At 42.7% G+C, this 15,640-nt stretch overlaps 1 protein-coding gene across 1 annotated transcript in view; it reads left to right on the forward strand.

Annotated features, from left to right (window-relative positions):
• Positions 1–5,627: 5,627 nt before the first annotated feature.
• The window catches only part of LOC130273288 (solute carrier organic anion transporter family member 4C1-like), a 71,598-nt gene continuing 61,585 nt past the window's right edge, over positions 5,628–15,640 (forward strand). The window contains exon 1 of the mRNA XM_056519854.1: positions 5,628–5,868. Coding sequence (XP_056375829.1) covers positions 5,628–5,868 — 241 coding nt within the window. The remainder of the gene's footprint in view (positions 5,869–15,640) is intronic.

A 15,640-nucleotide genomic window follows, 5' to 3' on the forward strand; every position in this document is an offset into this window, starting at 1 on the left:
AGTGCAGGGAGTAAAACGTCAACAAAATAAACTTGCAATACAGACGGAGCTCGGGACACTGTATGGAATCCCACACTAACAGAAATACTAACTAAATATGCACACACAATAAGTCAAAGTCTACAAGTCGAGTCAGTACAAAGAGATAACAGAAAAGCCAAATCGCAGAAACAGGAGAGGAGTCAGAGAGCGGAGCCAATGGGTCAAATATGCCAGAAATACAAGATACAGTGCAATTGCTAGCTAGGAGTATGAGCCCTTTTGCAGGCAAGGGCTGGATGATTACTGAGAGTTTAAATAGGGAGCAAACAAGGTAAAAAGCCAACGAGGTCAGCTGCCCATCCAGAGAACAGGGTGTTTCCACAGTAACCAGAATAACAGTAACCAGGGTTCTTACAGTACCCCCCCCCCCCCCCCGTTTTAAAAGGGGCCACTGAACCCTTAACCACCTGAGAGTACGAAGGTCTTGACTTGGATACGGATGGAACATCAATGTCCTCATCTATATCCTCATCCTCCAAATCACACCACTCATTGGTGTCCTCACAGCAATCCTCCAGAATCTCCCTACTTCCCTCTGACCACAAGTCTGCATGAGTGCTCTCGACAATCTTATTGCCCATGGAGCCATAACACGCGGATTCAGCCAGAGGTTGCTGCAAAACAGGCTTTACAACAATTTTAGATGTTGAATCAGGTTGTATACTAGATGGAACAATGCCCCTAGAAAAACTTTGCCAGGCGTAGCTCTCTGAGAGGCATGACATACATGTGCGCCCAAGTGGCCTCCACAATTACCAATTTGGCACGGACGCTTGACACAAGAGGCAATGAAGTGTGTATTCTCCCAACAGTAAAAACACAGGCCGTTTAGTTGGCAAAATTTTCTGCGCTACTCCGGGGGACAAATAGACCCTATCTGCATGGGCTCCACCTCAGGCACAAGTTGGTTATTACAGTCAGGAAAAGAATCAAGCAAAAGAGGAGGATTAGAAGAAGATGAACACTACCGTTTGCACTCATGTAGACGTCTATCTAACTGGACAGCCAACATCATGGCTTGGTCAAGGGTGTCATGAGAGGGGTAAATCCCCAGCATGTCTTTTAAGGTGTCGGATAATCCCAATCTAAACTGACAAACTAAAGCTAGGGTGTTTCATCGAGAAGCCACGCACCACTTTCTAAAGTATGCAGAATATTCCACAACAGGTCTACAACCCTGCTTTAAAGTACTCAGCTGAGATTCAGCATATGCAGCACAGTCTGGTTCAGCGTACAAGAGCCCCAATCTCGCAAATAGTGAATCCACAAAGGTCAACTCCGGGGCATCGGGACCAAGGGAAAATACCTATTCCTGGGGACCCCCTTGCAGAAGGGACATTATAATCTCTGGGCCTCAGTGACAGAAGAGTAAGGTCTCAGATGAAAGAAAAACTTGCAACTTTCACAGAAGGTCTTAAACATTTTTCTGTTACCCTAAAAACGTTCCAGGAGACTAACTTGCGGCTCCACAGGAGCTAGGACAGAACCAGATAACACCTGAATACGGGCAGACTCCAACTCCTGGATTCTAGCTAGCAAACTCTGGATTAACTTCTCCGGATCTTGCAGTATCTAAGTCAAGGTCTGAACTGATGCTGACTGAGACAGAGAAGACTCACACAGCTGAAGTCTTTCAGCTAAATCCTGAATCAACTGAGTCAAACCCTGCATTTACCCTATCAAAACAGACATAGCTTCCATAGTGTTACGCCGAGCGCTCCGGGTCCCCGCTCCTCCCCGGAGCGCTCACAGCATTCTCCTGTTCGCAGCGCCCCGGTCAGAGCCGCTGATCGGTTGCGCTGCGATAATGCCCCCAGCCGGGATGCGATTCGCGATGCGGGACGCGCCCGCTTGCGGTGCGCATCCCGACCCGCTTACCAGACTCGCTCCCCGTCTGTGCTGCCCCGGCGTGCGCGGCCCCGCTCCCTAGGGCGCGCGCGCGCCGGGTCTTTGCGATTTAAAGGGCCGGTGCGCCACTGATTGGCGCATGGGTTTTAATTAGTGTATTCACCTGTGCACTTCCCTATATCACCTCACTTCCCCTGCACTTCCTTGCCGGATCTTGTTGCCATTGTGCCAGTGAAAGCGTTCCTTGTGTGTTCCTAGCCTGTGTTCCAGACCTCTTGCCGTTGCCCCTGACTCCGATCCTTGCTGCCTGCCCTGACCTTCTGCTATGTCCGACCCTGCTCTTGTCTAATCCCTTGTACCGCGCCTATCTCAGCAGTCAGAGAGGTTGAGCCGTTGCCGGTGGATACGACCTGGTTGCTACCGCCGCTGCAAGTCCATCCCGCTTTGCGGCGGGCTCTGGTGAAAACCAGTAGCAACTTAGAACCGGTCCACCGACACGGTCCACGCCAATCCCTCTCTGACACAGAGGATCCACCTCCAGCCTGCCGAATCCTGACACATAGCAGGAGCAAGGAAAATTAAGGTATGTAAGTCTGCAAAATTGTCATGTATGGGCAGGAATGAGTGAAGCCCTGAACTCCCCCCCCCCTCCCACTCTCCGTGCCTACTTGCGTACCCGCCCCACACGATGGGTCCACAACCACAGTGACAGCAAAATGTCAACAAAATAATTTTACAATACAGATGGAGGTCGGGACACTGTATGGAATCACAAACTCTAACAGAAATAATAACTAAACATACACACACAATAAGTCACAGTCCACAAGCCAAGTCGGTACCAAGAGATCACAGAAAAGCCAAATTGCAGAAACAGGAAAGGAGTCAGAGAGCAGAGCCAATGGGTCAAATATGCCAGAAATACAAGATACAGTACAAACACTAGCTAGGAGTATGAGCTCTTTCACAGGCAAGGGCTGGATAAATACTGAGGGTTTAAATAGGGAGCAAAGCAGGTGAAAAGCCAATGAGGTCAGCTGACCATCCAGAGAACAGGGTGTTTCCACAGTAATCAGAATAACAAAAGACCTCAGTGCAGATTAACCCTTCGGGTTCTTACACAAACTGTCTGGGCTATTTCATCCAGGACAACCAAATTGCAACACAGGCTTCCTTGAAAAACATGCAAAATATACAACCTCATTATAGTGGGTCAAAAATATATGATATAGTTAAGATATAGTTAACTCCTGGAGTCTTTCATGGAAAAATACTATATATTTTATTTATTTACAGTATTACAATAGAGATTTAAAAGATTCACACAGCTGACAAAACTAAAAACAAAGAGGCGGATATGGATACCACCCAAACACTTGGCTTTAGCAAGGTAATGGAGGTCTATAAATCCATTTAATACATGAGCTGGGATCACAGGGCTTATGATAAATGGACTCTATTTCTCACATTGGGATAACAGCAGGGGTCAAGTTCTGGGAAATAAAGTGCAGGAATTCATCCAAGATTTCCACTCGAGGGCTGGTCCTGCAGAACTCCTGCTAATGGGAACAGTGTCCCTGCTGTGGAAAAAGTGCAGGAACTCAGTTTCCCCACATTTCTGCAGGACTTGAGTCCTGGATAACAGCCTTACTCAGCAAAAATAGATTCAGACCTCCAACCTGACCGATAAATTGATTCAGACCCAAGACCACACCCCTAAATGAATACAGATCTCAGAACAAAGCAGCTCAGACCCCAAAATTAATGTGGATCACAAGCCTTGACCTAAGTGATGAGCTGTTATTATCCAGCTCCAAATGGTAATAGCATTAGGACATTGTGCGCAATGCCACATACTATTCTTTGATGTTGTATGGTTGACTTTGGACCCAGTGCAGCAGTACCTGGAGATGGCAAGGAACCCTGAAGCAAGAAGGTTAAAAAATGTTGCCGGTTATATACTGAACTATTCCAATAGAAAAGATAATGGACAAGTAAAGAAAAAAAAAACTAAAACATAAAATAGCATAGCTTGGGCAGATTAGATGATCACTTTGGACCCCCATAAGCCTTAGGTGGCTGCTCAAATCACACAATTTATCACCTGCTACTGTCTGCAGGCTGCTTCTTTAAAGAGAACCTGCGGCCAACCTCAAAAATATGATTGGCCACACATAGCTTTGGGTGCCCGGATCACACACCTTTTCACAGCTTCTTGATACCCCCTAATGTTCAAGAGATATGAGGGTTTATAGTTTGTCTGACAATTCAGGGAATCAAATTTATTTTTGGGAGAGAGGATTTCATAAGAAAGCCTACTTCTGCATATAAAATTAGAGGCACTTTGAGGTACAATATGGTCCTATAGCAGACTCCACACCCCATGTTTTAGATAATTGTCTATGATATTTTATCTCTGTGTAGGTAATAATGCAGGATCTGCACAAGACAGTCACAGTGTGTTCATTTGTAAAGAATTTAATGCATTGGAAATGTTTCAATTTCACTAATGTCCATATATTAGTACCATGTTATTTCTACGTGGAATATTACTAAATTTTACACTTTAACTATCAGACTTAAAGGGGTACTCCGGCCCTGAGACATCTTATCCCCTATCCAAAGGATAGGGATAGGGATAAGATGTCTCACTGTGGGGGTCCCGCTGCTGGGGACCCCCGCAATCTTGTATTCGCCCCCCACCTGTTTTAGCTGCATGCTGCGGTGCCAGCTCACAAACAGCCGAGTGTCGACCACTGGGCCGGAGTATCGTGATGTCACAACTCCGCCCCCCTGTGATGTCACCCCCTGCCCCCGCTATGCAAGTCTATGGACGGGGGTGACATCACACGGGGGCGGAGTGATGACGTCACGAAACTCTGGCCCCGTGGTCGCAACAAAGCTGGCACCGTGGCATGCAGCTAAAACAGGTGGGTGGCGAATACAAGATTGCGGGGGTCCCTTGGATAGGGGATAAGATGTCTCAGGGCCGGAGTACCCCTTTAAATAAACAAACATTATTAGTCATCTCTTTAGCTCTCAAACAGCCCTATTGTATAAGTAAATATTTAGCTCATGGAAAACCACAGGTGTAAGAATAGTGAGTTGAATAGCTTAGACATCTAGAGTGAAGAAGAAAAAAAGCAATCCGATCCTTCCTACCTATAAGTACCTGTAGTGACACAGATCCAGTAATCTGCTGTGATCTTTATAAAGCTCATTCCTATAAGTAAATAATTAATAGGTGGAAATCATAAGAATGTAGAATAGTAATAGTAATGTCATGCATGTGAACTGATGTAAAATGAACATAACAGAAGAACTTTAGGAAACCCAGCGTGTGAGTACACAGTGTATGAATACCGGGATGTGCATTGTAATAGCAGGAGAAAGAGAAGGAGGTGGAGGACAGGTACAGTAGGTGTGGTTTGCTTATGTGATCCATGCCCTCAGATGGGCAGACAGGTGATATTAAAGGGCAGGGAGGCGTGTTTTCTCCCTGGCAGGTGGATTCACCCCAAACTGAAGCTATGGAAAGGAAATAGGAGATGATTTCACCTTTCTTATTCCTCAACACGTCTGAGTAAGATTATCTTTCTTTGCTTCATTTTCCAAGCTATAGAAGATCACATGCACCGTGCACAGATAACTTCTCAGGTGCACTGCTGCTTTTCCAAGGATCCTTCAAGAGGCTCTTCTCATCCACTCCCCCCAGGCTGGACTGGCAACCATATGTAATGGAAGAAGGCATTGATAACCCCGCATTCACCACCTTGGGTGAGGTGGGCTTACAATCCGTTGATAAAGAAATCAGTAAGGTTAAAGATGAAGTGAAGGAGGACGCACATGCCCACCATGTAGACGAAGAGTTCAAAGAGGGTCCATGTGGATGGGGCAAATTTACACCAAGCTTTCTGCAGTGCTGCAACAATCCCAAGGGGTATCTAGTGATGTACAGCCTCCTGGCTGTTATGCAAGGTGAGTACTATAGTAACTGCAATTTCCATTCTTCTGTATACTATATTTATACATGTATGTTACATCTCATCCTATGATTTAATGGATAACATTCAATCACTTGCTACAATTTACTTGGCCTATGTTGTAAATAATATTAAATATTAGTGCACAATAAATACTGTTGCTATTTACTCCATATACCGCATTTATCTTTCACACCTAAGGATCCCTGCAGAACCCCTGCAGTAATTTGCCACATAAAAGTAGCATTTTCTTGCTTAGACTGCATTTGTGCAAAAGTTCTGACTTTTTGTGCTTTTGCATTTTTCTTAACATGTGGGTTGGGTTTAGCAGAGGCCTACCACAGCCCAGCACATTCACTATAATTTATGACAGAAATTAGAATAAAATGATAGTGAAAATGTATGCTAGCTTTAAGATGGCATTGGTTTTGCTGTGTGGTGCATGGGCAAGCAAAGATGCACCACAGAGGCCGGTCTATGTAAATTTTCCCCATAGGTGTTATGTTTCTTCAATAGGTGTCTATAGAATGTTATTCTTTTATCATTTGAAGCATGTTTATTTTTGTCTGTTTTTTATTTGTAAATACATGCTTACTATATTGAAACATTTATTATTATTATTTTTATTTTTTTTAAATGATAATAATAATTTTAATTTCCATAGCACCACCTAATTACGCGGCACTTACATTTTAAAGGTACAAATAAAGAAAAATATGAGACATTAAAATATTACACACATAATATTCAAACAAAAGGAGTGATCGTCTTGCCTTGCTGAGGTCCCTAGAATGGTAACTATAAAAAAAAAAAAAGTAATAATAATAACTGGTGCAGTATGGCATACCTCTGTATTTCTACAGCTGATATCTATACCCACATAAGCTCCACTTTTATTGTTATTATTTCATGAATTAATACTATGTAGTTCTCTGCAATATATCCAAAACATGAAAACAGAAGAAAATTAAACTGTTTCAAAAGTGTATTTTTTTGCAATGAATTTTTACCTTTAAATACTGTATTATTGCATATTTCAGCAGTACTTTTCTCAGCGGAAGAGCTAAAGATAACTGGAGTTGTCCAGACAAGAGTACTTGTACTTGTAGAGTGTTGACTTCAGTGCATTCTCAGACACGGAATGTGTATATAACCTGAATTGCACCCAACATTGCCCCCTCAGTCACTGTGCAGGTCTTTATTACTGTGCCCTAAGGCTTGGTATCTGCACAGGTGTGAGCCAAAGCCAGAAGTGTATTCAGAAGGAATGAGAAATATAGAGGAAGGACTTATACTTCTCCTTCCTACCCTATCCATTTCTGACTTTGGCACTACAGTGGTAGTTTTCCAAAAAACCTTTGTGTAAACCAAGCTTATGGGAGATTTATCTACATGATTATGACCATTTTCAGGTGCAGGTGCATGGGAATGAAGTACACTCAACTTAAAAACCTTTTTACGAAGCTGCCACCACTTTTCTAACACATATTTTTTTAGTTGGTGTAGAAAAGGGGCTTTTCAAAGATTTAGTGACCAACTGGTATATTGTGTTAAAGGGGTACTTTACTGGAAAACCCTCGCCTGTCTGTGTTCTAGTCCCTTTCCTTATTACTGATGTGTAGTTGCTCTGTAATAATCCTGTCCCACAAGTCATCTATAGATTATAACATTTCCACTAGCTGATAGTTATTATTGTTCAGTTTGGCCAATGTAAATTTCAGCTCAGAACCACAGAGAGGAGATCATTTCTAAACACATCAATAAAAATATTAAAAGTTTACACAGCGCCATCTGCTGATAGTTCAGTATAATTCCTCCAGCACATAAGTCTGTAGCTGTTGACTGTGTTCCAATAGTTTTGGGCTGTTTAAAGTCTTAAGGTCCAAAAATGGCTGGGAAAGTGCTTAGAAAAGTAAAAAAAAAAAAAAAATTCCCCCAAATATAAAATGACAGGACAAAGTCTAAACCTTTGAAATTAGTTTTGCCTGTGAAATTAACCTTTTTTTTTTTAGGCTCATAAAGAGTTATAAAAAAAAAAACAATGCATGCACACAGCTTCAAACCTTCTCTGTCTTTTAACTGCACAACCCTCCAACTTATCCAGATCCATTTATGTCATGGTAACTACTTTACACTGATTAATATCTTCTGAAAAAATAGTTATATTATGGTCAATCCCTCTACAAGGTCAATAATAACTAAACTAAAGAAAATAGGGCCAATGCTGACCCCTATGGTACCTCGCAGTTATAAATGACCCAGTTAGAGCATGTACCATTAGAGTGGTACTCCACTGGAAAACATTTTTGTTTTTTTAAATCAACTGGTGCCAAAAAGATAAACAGATTTGTAAATTACTTCTATTAAAAAATCTTAATCCTTCCAGCACTTATCAGCTGCTGTATGATCCACAGGAAGTTCTTTTTTAATTTCCTTTCTGTCTGACCACAGTGCTCTCTGCTGACACCTCTGTACATTTTAGGAACTGTCCAGAGCAAGAGAGGTTTTCTATGGGGAATTACTCCTACTCTGGACTGTTTTCCAGTGGAGTACCCCTTTAAAGGAGTAGTCCAATGCTGAAAAATGTATCCCCTATCCTAAGGATAGGGGATAAGTTTCAGATTGCAGGGGGTCCAACTACTGCCCCCCCCTCTCGCAATCTCCTGTACGGGGCCCAGGCTCGCTGGTCAGATAGCGGGTGTTGACCACCGCATGAAGCGGTGGCCGACATACCCCCTCAATACAGTGCTATGGCAGAGCCAGAGATTGCCAAAGCCAGCACTCCGGCTCTGCCATAGAGTTGTATTGAGGGGACGTGTTATCCACGGCTCCATGCAGCCCCATACAGGAGATCACAGGGGGCCCCAGCGGTCGGACCCCCATGCGATCTGAAACTTATTCCCTATCCTTAGGATAGGAGATAAGTTTTTAAGCACAGGACTACTCCTTTAAGGGTACATGCTCTAACTGAGTCATTTAGCATCGGCCCTATTTTCTTTAGTTTATTTATTATTGACCTTACAGATGCAAAGAATCCAAACTGACACCAACTTACATATATTGCCCTCATGGCTACATGGTGTCTAACTAGATCCTAATTTATGGCGGAAAAACTCAAACATAACACATTGAGAAAAATAGAGTTCACACTATACCGCTTTTATAAATTATGTTACTTTATTGAAAAAAACACAATTAATAAAATATAAACAGCTGTCTCAGAGTAAACAGAGGAGCATGTATAGTAACAAAATATACCTGTAAGCACCTATCCAAATGTCAGTCTCTGATCCACATCTGATGAGGGGAATAAGTCAATGCATCCTATAATCGCCCCACAACAGTATAAATGCCATATAGGTACTAAGTATAACTATCATAATATCTATATAATATCCGTCCACATATCACTATAAAAGGAAGTGCAAAATTGCTACTGACAATAAAGTGCATGACATGATTATATAAGGTGCCTAATGCTTACCCATTATGTCACTGCAATAAATCTCCCCCATTTTTAATTGAAGCTAACAGGAAGGCATGAATCCCTCTGAATCATTCCTCGATATGTGAAGTACCTAATGGTTTCTGTATGTCTAAATTAAACAAATAAAGAAGTTATCCACCATCAGGTGAATTTAGTACTTACCTGCCAAACAGTAATGGACATGCTTAGGGAGGATCTGTGCTTGTCTTGGTTCTAGTCTAGTTGTGAGTTCACCATAATGCTGCTGATTTCCTCTTGGACTTCCCTCCCTCCATCTACAAATCCCATGATTCCTTGCTTGTAAGTGTGAGGTCCCTTTTCTACCTCCCACACATCAGCCACTCCACCCATTGAATCACATCTGGGAAAACTTCCTGCAGCCCTGTGGAGAATGATCTCGCTCCACCCATTAAAGCAGACATGCTCCCTTTGAACTCCTGACTAATGATGTTATGTCTCGGGCCACACTGCAACCTGGGAAAACCTGAGGCGATACTCATTTTGTATGCTGTTAAAAATAAACATCGAAGCAAAGATCAAATAAGAATTGTGAGATCATCCATTAAACACAGGTACAGACACTATGTTATGAACTACACTAACTTTACAGTCCCTGTAACATAGTCAAATAAAAAATAAATCCTACAATACCCCTGCAATTAAAATATCATCCCACCTCTATAAACTGCCATTGACTGTACCCACATTACCTAAGTAAATGCAATTTTGAGAGTAATGGCAGACCTATAAGTGGGAGGGTAGGATGGGTGCTGTTGCCAAGTACCTGTCTTTTCCCTACAAAAAAAAGTTGTTTGCAGGTCACAGATACTATAAATGCTCTTTTTTTGTTTGAAATGTTGCCTTCAGTGTCTGTCTTGGGCCCACTACTCATGACTCATTATTCTGTATTGTTATGCCATTGTTGTTATTCTAGAATTTTCCATGTTTCTGTTTCTTTAAGACACGTTAGCAGAGAATGTGCAGAGTGAATCACGTGACTTGTCTGCCCCAATGGAATCCTCCAAATTTCCCTGCAAATAGTGTAGGGGGGAAGAGTGGCCCCAGAGCATTCTAGGCTCAGCTATCAGTATAGGTATAGTGTGGAGAAGTCAGAGAGAGGTGTGAGGTGATGTGAGGAGGCCTCAAGCTAATTGGAAGTCTAAACCTGCAGCCACGCAAATCCTAAGGAAAATCTCCTACACTCAGGTGAAAAGTCAAAGCCTAAGCACAAAACTCTGGGGAAGAAAAGTTATAATTGTTAGTCAGTCTGCAGAACTAAAGTTAGCGTGGGTTGCCATTTATCACAAGTCACCATACAGCACAACACAACAACTACAAGTCCCAGCAAGGTGATAAGCTGTCTCAACCTCGGACCGTGTATAGGCTAACGGTGCCCGGGCATCACAAAGTGTTCATTTCCCATTATTCACCCCGTAGACACCACAGTAGTACACATGACAGTAGCCTCATGAACCATAGAGACTATAATTAGTAATAAGTATAATTACTAAAGTAGCTCCAGTACTGAATAAATGGTGTATTATCATCTACACATTAATTATACATTTTACAATATTAGATTATACAATTTACAACAATATATCATGATATATAAAGCAGATATGTTTTTTTTTTTTAGATCTGAATTAGAAGATGAAATGAACACTTAGAATAAATGGATTAAATTATCTGTGTACTGTATATAGGCACAGTCTCTAATCAATACATTGTATGATCTAAGAAAAGACCTTGACCACTTTCAAAAAGTGATAAGAATAAATCACATAAACATAAACTAGGGTGTTATTTCTTTTAACTGAAGGTCTATTTACATGAGCAGATAATTGTTCAAATTCCAAAGCTAATTGTTAAGATTGGGCGATAATCAACTAATGTGACTGAATAATGGGTGAGAAAACGCATATCTCATATAATAAAGGAGAAGACCTGACTCACTGACTCATCAAAGCCCAGCCTAAACCCTTGGACCTAGAAACCTGAATTTTTTAAAGACATAGACAAGGAATAAGAAAGGATTTTTCTAAATTCCACCCTTAAGGTGGTGAAAAAGGGGTTGTTTTTTTTTAATTTTTTATATTTTTTTTTAGTCCCATACAAGTCTATGAGAAATATATGTTACTGCATAACTTCCAAACGGCTGGAGATATTTCGATAATACTTGGTCACATGTTACTTATATGTCCACTTAAAATATAGGATAGTTAATTTAACCCTTAACTACCCCCATTTGTGAGGGTCAGGGTTTTTGTTTAAAGTCCCATGCAAATCAATGGGAAATGTATGTTCCCACATAACTTCTGTGTGTCTGGAGATATTCCAATACCTGGTACACATATTGCAGGTCGGGATATGAGGACAGGATGGGAGGGCAGGATATGAGGTTGGGATAGGAGGTCGAGATAGCAGGTCGAAATAGGAGGTCAAGATAGGAGGACGGGATGATCGGGATAGGAGGTCATGATAGGAGGTAGAGATAGGAGGATGGGATAGGAGGTCGGGATAGGAGGTCGGGATAGGAGGTCGGGATAGGAGGTCGATATAGGAGGTCGATATAGGAGGACGGGATAGGAGGACGGAATAGGAGGTCGGGATAGGAGGTCGAGATAGGAGGACGGGATGGTCGGGATAGGAGGTCGAGATAGGAGGATGGGATAGGAGGACGGGATAGGAGGATGGGATATGAGGATGGGATAGGAGGTCGGGATAGGAGGTCGGGATAGGAGGACGGGATAGGAAGTCGGGATAGGAGGTCGGGATAGGAGGTTGGGATAGGAAGACTGGATAGTAGGACGGGATAGGAGGTCGAGATAGGAGGATGGGATAGAAGGTCGGGATAGGAGGTCAGGATAGGAGGTCGGGATAGGAGGACGGGATAGGAGGACGGGATAGGAGGTCAGAATAGGAGGAAGGGATAGGAGGACGGGATATGAGGATGGGATAGGAGGTCGGGATATGAGGTAAAGATAGGAGGTACGAGATAGGAGGTCGAGATTGGAGGTCGGGATAGGAGGTCGAGTTCGGGATAGGAGTAAGTGATAGGAGGATGGGATAGAAGGTCAGGATAGGAGGATGGGATAGGAGGACGGGATATGAGCACAGGATAGGAGGTCGAAATAGGAGGTCAGGATAGGAGGTCGGGATAGGAGGCCGAGATAGGAGGTCAGGATAGGAGGTCGGGATAGGAGGACGGTATAGGAGGTCGGGATAGGAGGTCAGGGTAGGAGGTAAAGACAGGAGGTCGAGAAAGCAGGTCGAGATAGGAGGAAGGGATAGGAGGACGGGATAAGAGGTCGGGATAGGAGGTCAGGATAGGAGGTCGGGTTAGGAGGTCGAGATAGGAGGTCTAGATAGGAGGACGGGATATGAGTACGGGATAGGAGGATGGGATAGGAGGTCGGGATAAGTCCCATGCAAATCAATGGGAAATGTATGTTCCCACATAACTTCCGTACGGCTGGAGATATTTCAATACCTGGTACACATATTGCAGGTCGGGGTATGAGGACGGGATGGGAGGGCAGGATATGAGGTTGGTATAGGAGGTCGAGATAGCAGGTCGAAATAGGAGGTCGAGATAGGAGGAAGGGATGATCGGGATAGGAAGTCGGGATAGGAGGTAGAGATAGGAGGACGGGATAGGAGGTCGGGATAGGAGGTCGGGATAGGAGGTCGGGATAGGAGGTCGGGATAGGAGGACGGAATAGGAGGTCGGGATAGGAGGTCGAGATAGGAGGACGGGATGGTTGAGATAGGAGGTCGAGATAGGAGGATGGGATAGGAGGACGGGATAGGAGATCGGGATAGGAGGTTGGTATAGGAGGATGGGATAGGAAGTCGGGATAGGAGGTCAGGATTGGAGGTTGGGATAGGAAGACTGGATAGGAGGTCGAGATAGGAGGATGGGATAGGAGGTCAGGATAGGAGGTCGGGATAGGAGGACGGGATAGGAAGACGGGATAGGAGGACGGGATAGGAGGACGGGATAGGAGGTCAGGATAGGAGGACGGGATAGGAGGACGGGATATGAGGATTGGATAGGAGGTCGGGATAGGAGGTCGGGATAGGAGGTCGAGATAGGAGGTCAGGATAGGAGGTCGGGATAGGAGGTCGAGATTGGAGGTCGGGATAGGAGGTCGGGATAGGAGGTCGAAATAGTAATGAGCGAAAGCTACACTACATGTGCCAAACCAAACAAGCAAAACACAAGATTTAACGGGAATTAAGCAATGAAATAGAACTTAAAAAGATTAAATGGACTTAGACCATCTAATAAAGTGTTTTTTGTTACATATTCTACTTTATGTTAGTGGTAAATTTCCGTCGATACTTGTATCATTTCTTGGTGAAAAATTCCAAAATTTCATGAAAAATTTAAAAATTTTGCATTTTTATAACTTTGAAGCTCTCTGCTTGTAAGGAAAACAGACATATCAAATAAAATATATATTGATTCACATACACAATATGTCTACTTTATGTTGGCATCATAAAGTTAACATGTTTTTACTTTTTGAAGACATTAGAGGGCTTCAAAATATAGCAGCAATTTTCCAATTTTTCAAGTAAATTTCAAAATCTGAATTTTTTAGGGAGCAGTTCAGTTTTGAAGTGAATTTGAGGGTCATTATTTTAGAAATACCCCATAATGGACCCCATTTTGAAAACTGCACCCCTCATCGTATTTGCAATGACATTCAGAAAGTGTGTTAACCCTTTAGGTGTTTCACAGGAATAGCAGCAAAGTGGAGGCGCAAATTCAAAATCTAAATTTTTTACACTAACATGTTCTTCTAGACCCATATTTTTTTTACATTTTACAAGGGGTAAAAGGAGAAAAAGCACCCAAAATTTGTAACCCAATTTCTCTCGAGTAAGGAAATACTTCATATGTGTATGTAAAGTGCTCTGTGGGTGCACTAGAGGGTTCAGAAGGGAAGGAGCAACAATGGGATTTTGGAGAGAGAATTTTGCTGAAATGGTTTTTGCAGGGCATGTCACATTTAGGAAGCCCCCATGGTGCCAGAACAGCGAAAATCACCCCACATTGCATACTATTTGGGAAACTACACCCCTCAAGGAATGTAACAAGTGGTACAGTGAGCCTTAACAACCCACAGGTGTTTGACAAATTTTCAATAAAGTTGGACGTGAAAATGAAAAAAAAAATGTTCACAAAAATGCTGATGTTACCCAAAATTTTTCATTTTCAGAAGGGGTAATAGGTAAAAATGTCCCCCCAAAATTTGAAACCCTATTTCTCTCCCCTGTAAGGAAATACCTCATATGTGGATGTAAAGTGATCTGCGGGTGCACTAGAGGGCTCAGAAGGGAAGGAGCGACATTGGGCTTTTGGAAAGTGAATTTTGCTCAAATGGTTTTTGGGGGACATGTCTCATTTAGGAAGCCCCCATGGTGCCAGCAACAGCAAAAACACCCCACATGGCATACTATTTGGGAAACTTCACCCCTGAAGGAACGTAACAAGGAGTACAATGAGCCTTAACACCCCATAGGTGTTTGACGACTTTGCGTTGAAAGTGGATGTGAAAATGAATTTTTTTTTTTTTTTTACTAAAATGCTGATTTTACCCCACATTATTCCTTTTTACAAGGGGTAATAGGTGAAAATGTCCCCAAAATTTGTAATCCCTTTTCTCTCGAAGTATCTCATATGATGATGTAAAGTGCTCTGTGGGTGCACTACAATGCTCGGAAGGGAAGGACGACAATCTCATTTTGGAGAGAGTATTTGGTTGGAATAGAAGTCTGGGGCCATGTGCGTTTACAAAGCCGCCATGGTGCCAGAACAGTGAACCCCCCCCACATGTAACCCCAGTTTGTAAACTACACCCATCACGGAACGTAACAAGGGGTATAGTAAGCATTTACACCCCACTGGCGTTTGACAGATCTTTGTAACAGTGGGCTGTGCAAATGAAAAATTAAATTTTTCATTTTCACGGACCACTGTTCCAAAACTCTGTCAGTCTTCTGTGGGTAGTTAAGGCTCACTATACCCCTTGTTATGTTCCGTGAGGGGTGTAGTTTCCAAAATGGGGTCACATGTGGGTATTTATTGTTTTGTGTTTATGTCAGAACCACTGTAACCAGCAGCCATCCCTGTGCAAATCACCAGTTTAGGCCTCAAATGTAGAGACTGCGCTCTTACTCCTAAGAGGGTAATTTTTTCCTTTTACCTCTTGAAAATGAAAAGTATGGGGCAACACCAGCATGTTAGTGTAGAAAATGGAATTTGCTT

Source organism: Hyla sarda, chromosome 1, assembly GCF_029499605.1.
Source record: "Hyla sarda isolate aHylSar1 chromosome 1, aHylSar1.hap1, whole genome shotgun sequence".
NCBI classification, from domain to species: domain Eukaryota; kingdom Metazoa; phylum Chordata; class Amphibia; order Anura; family Hylidae; genus Hyla; species Hyla sarda.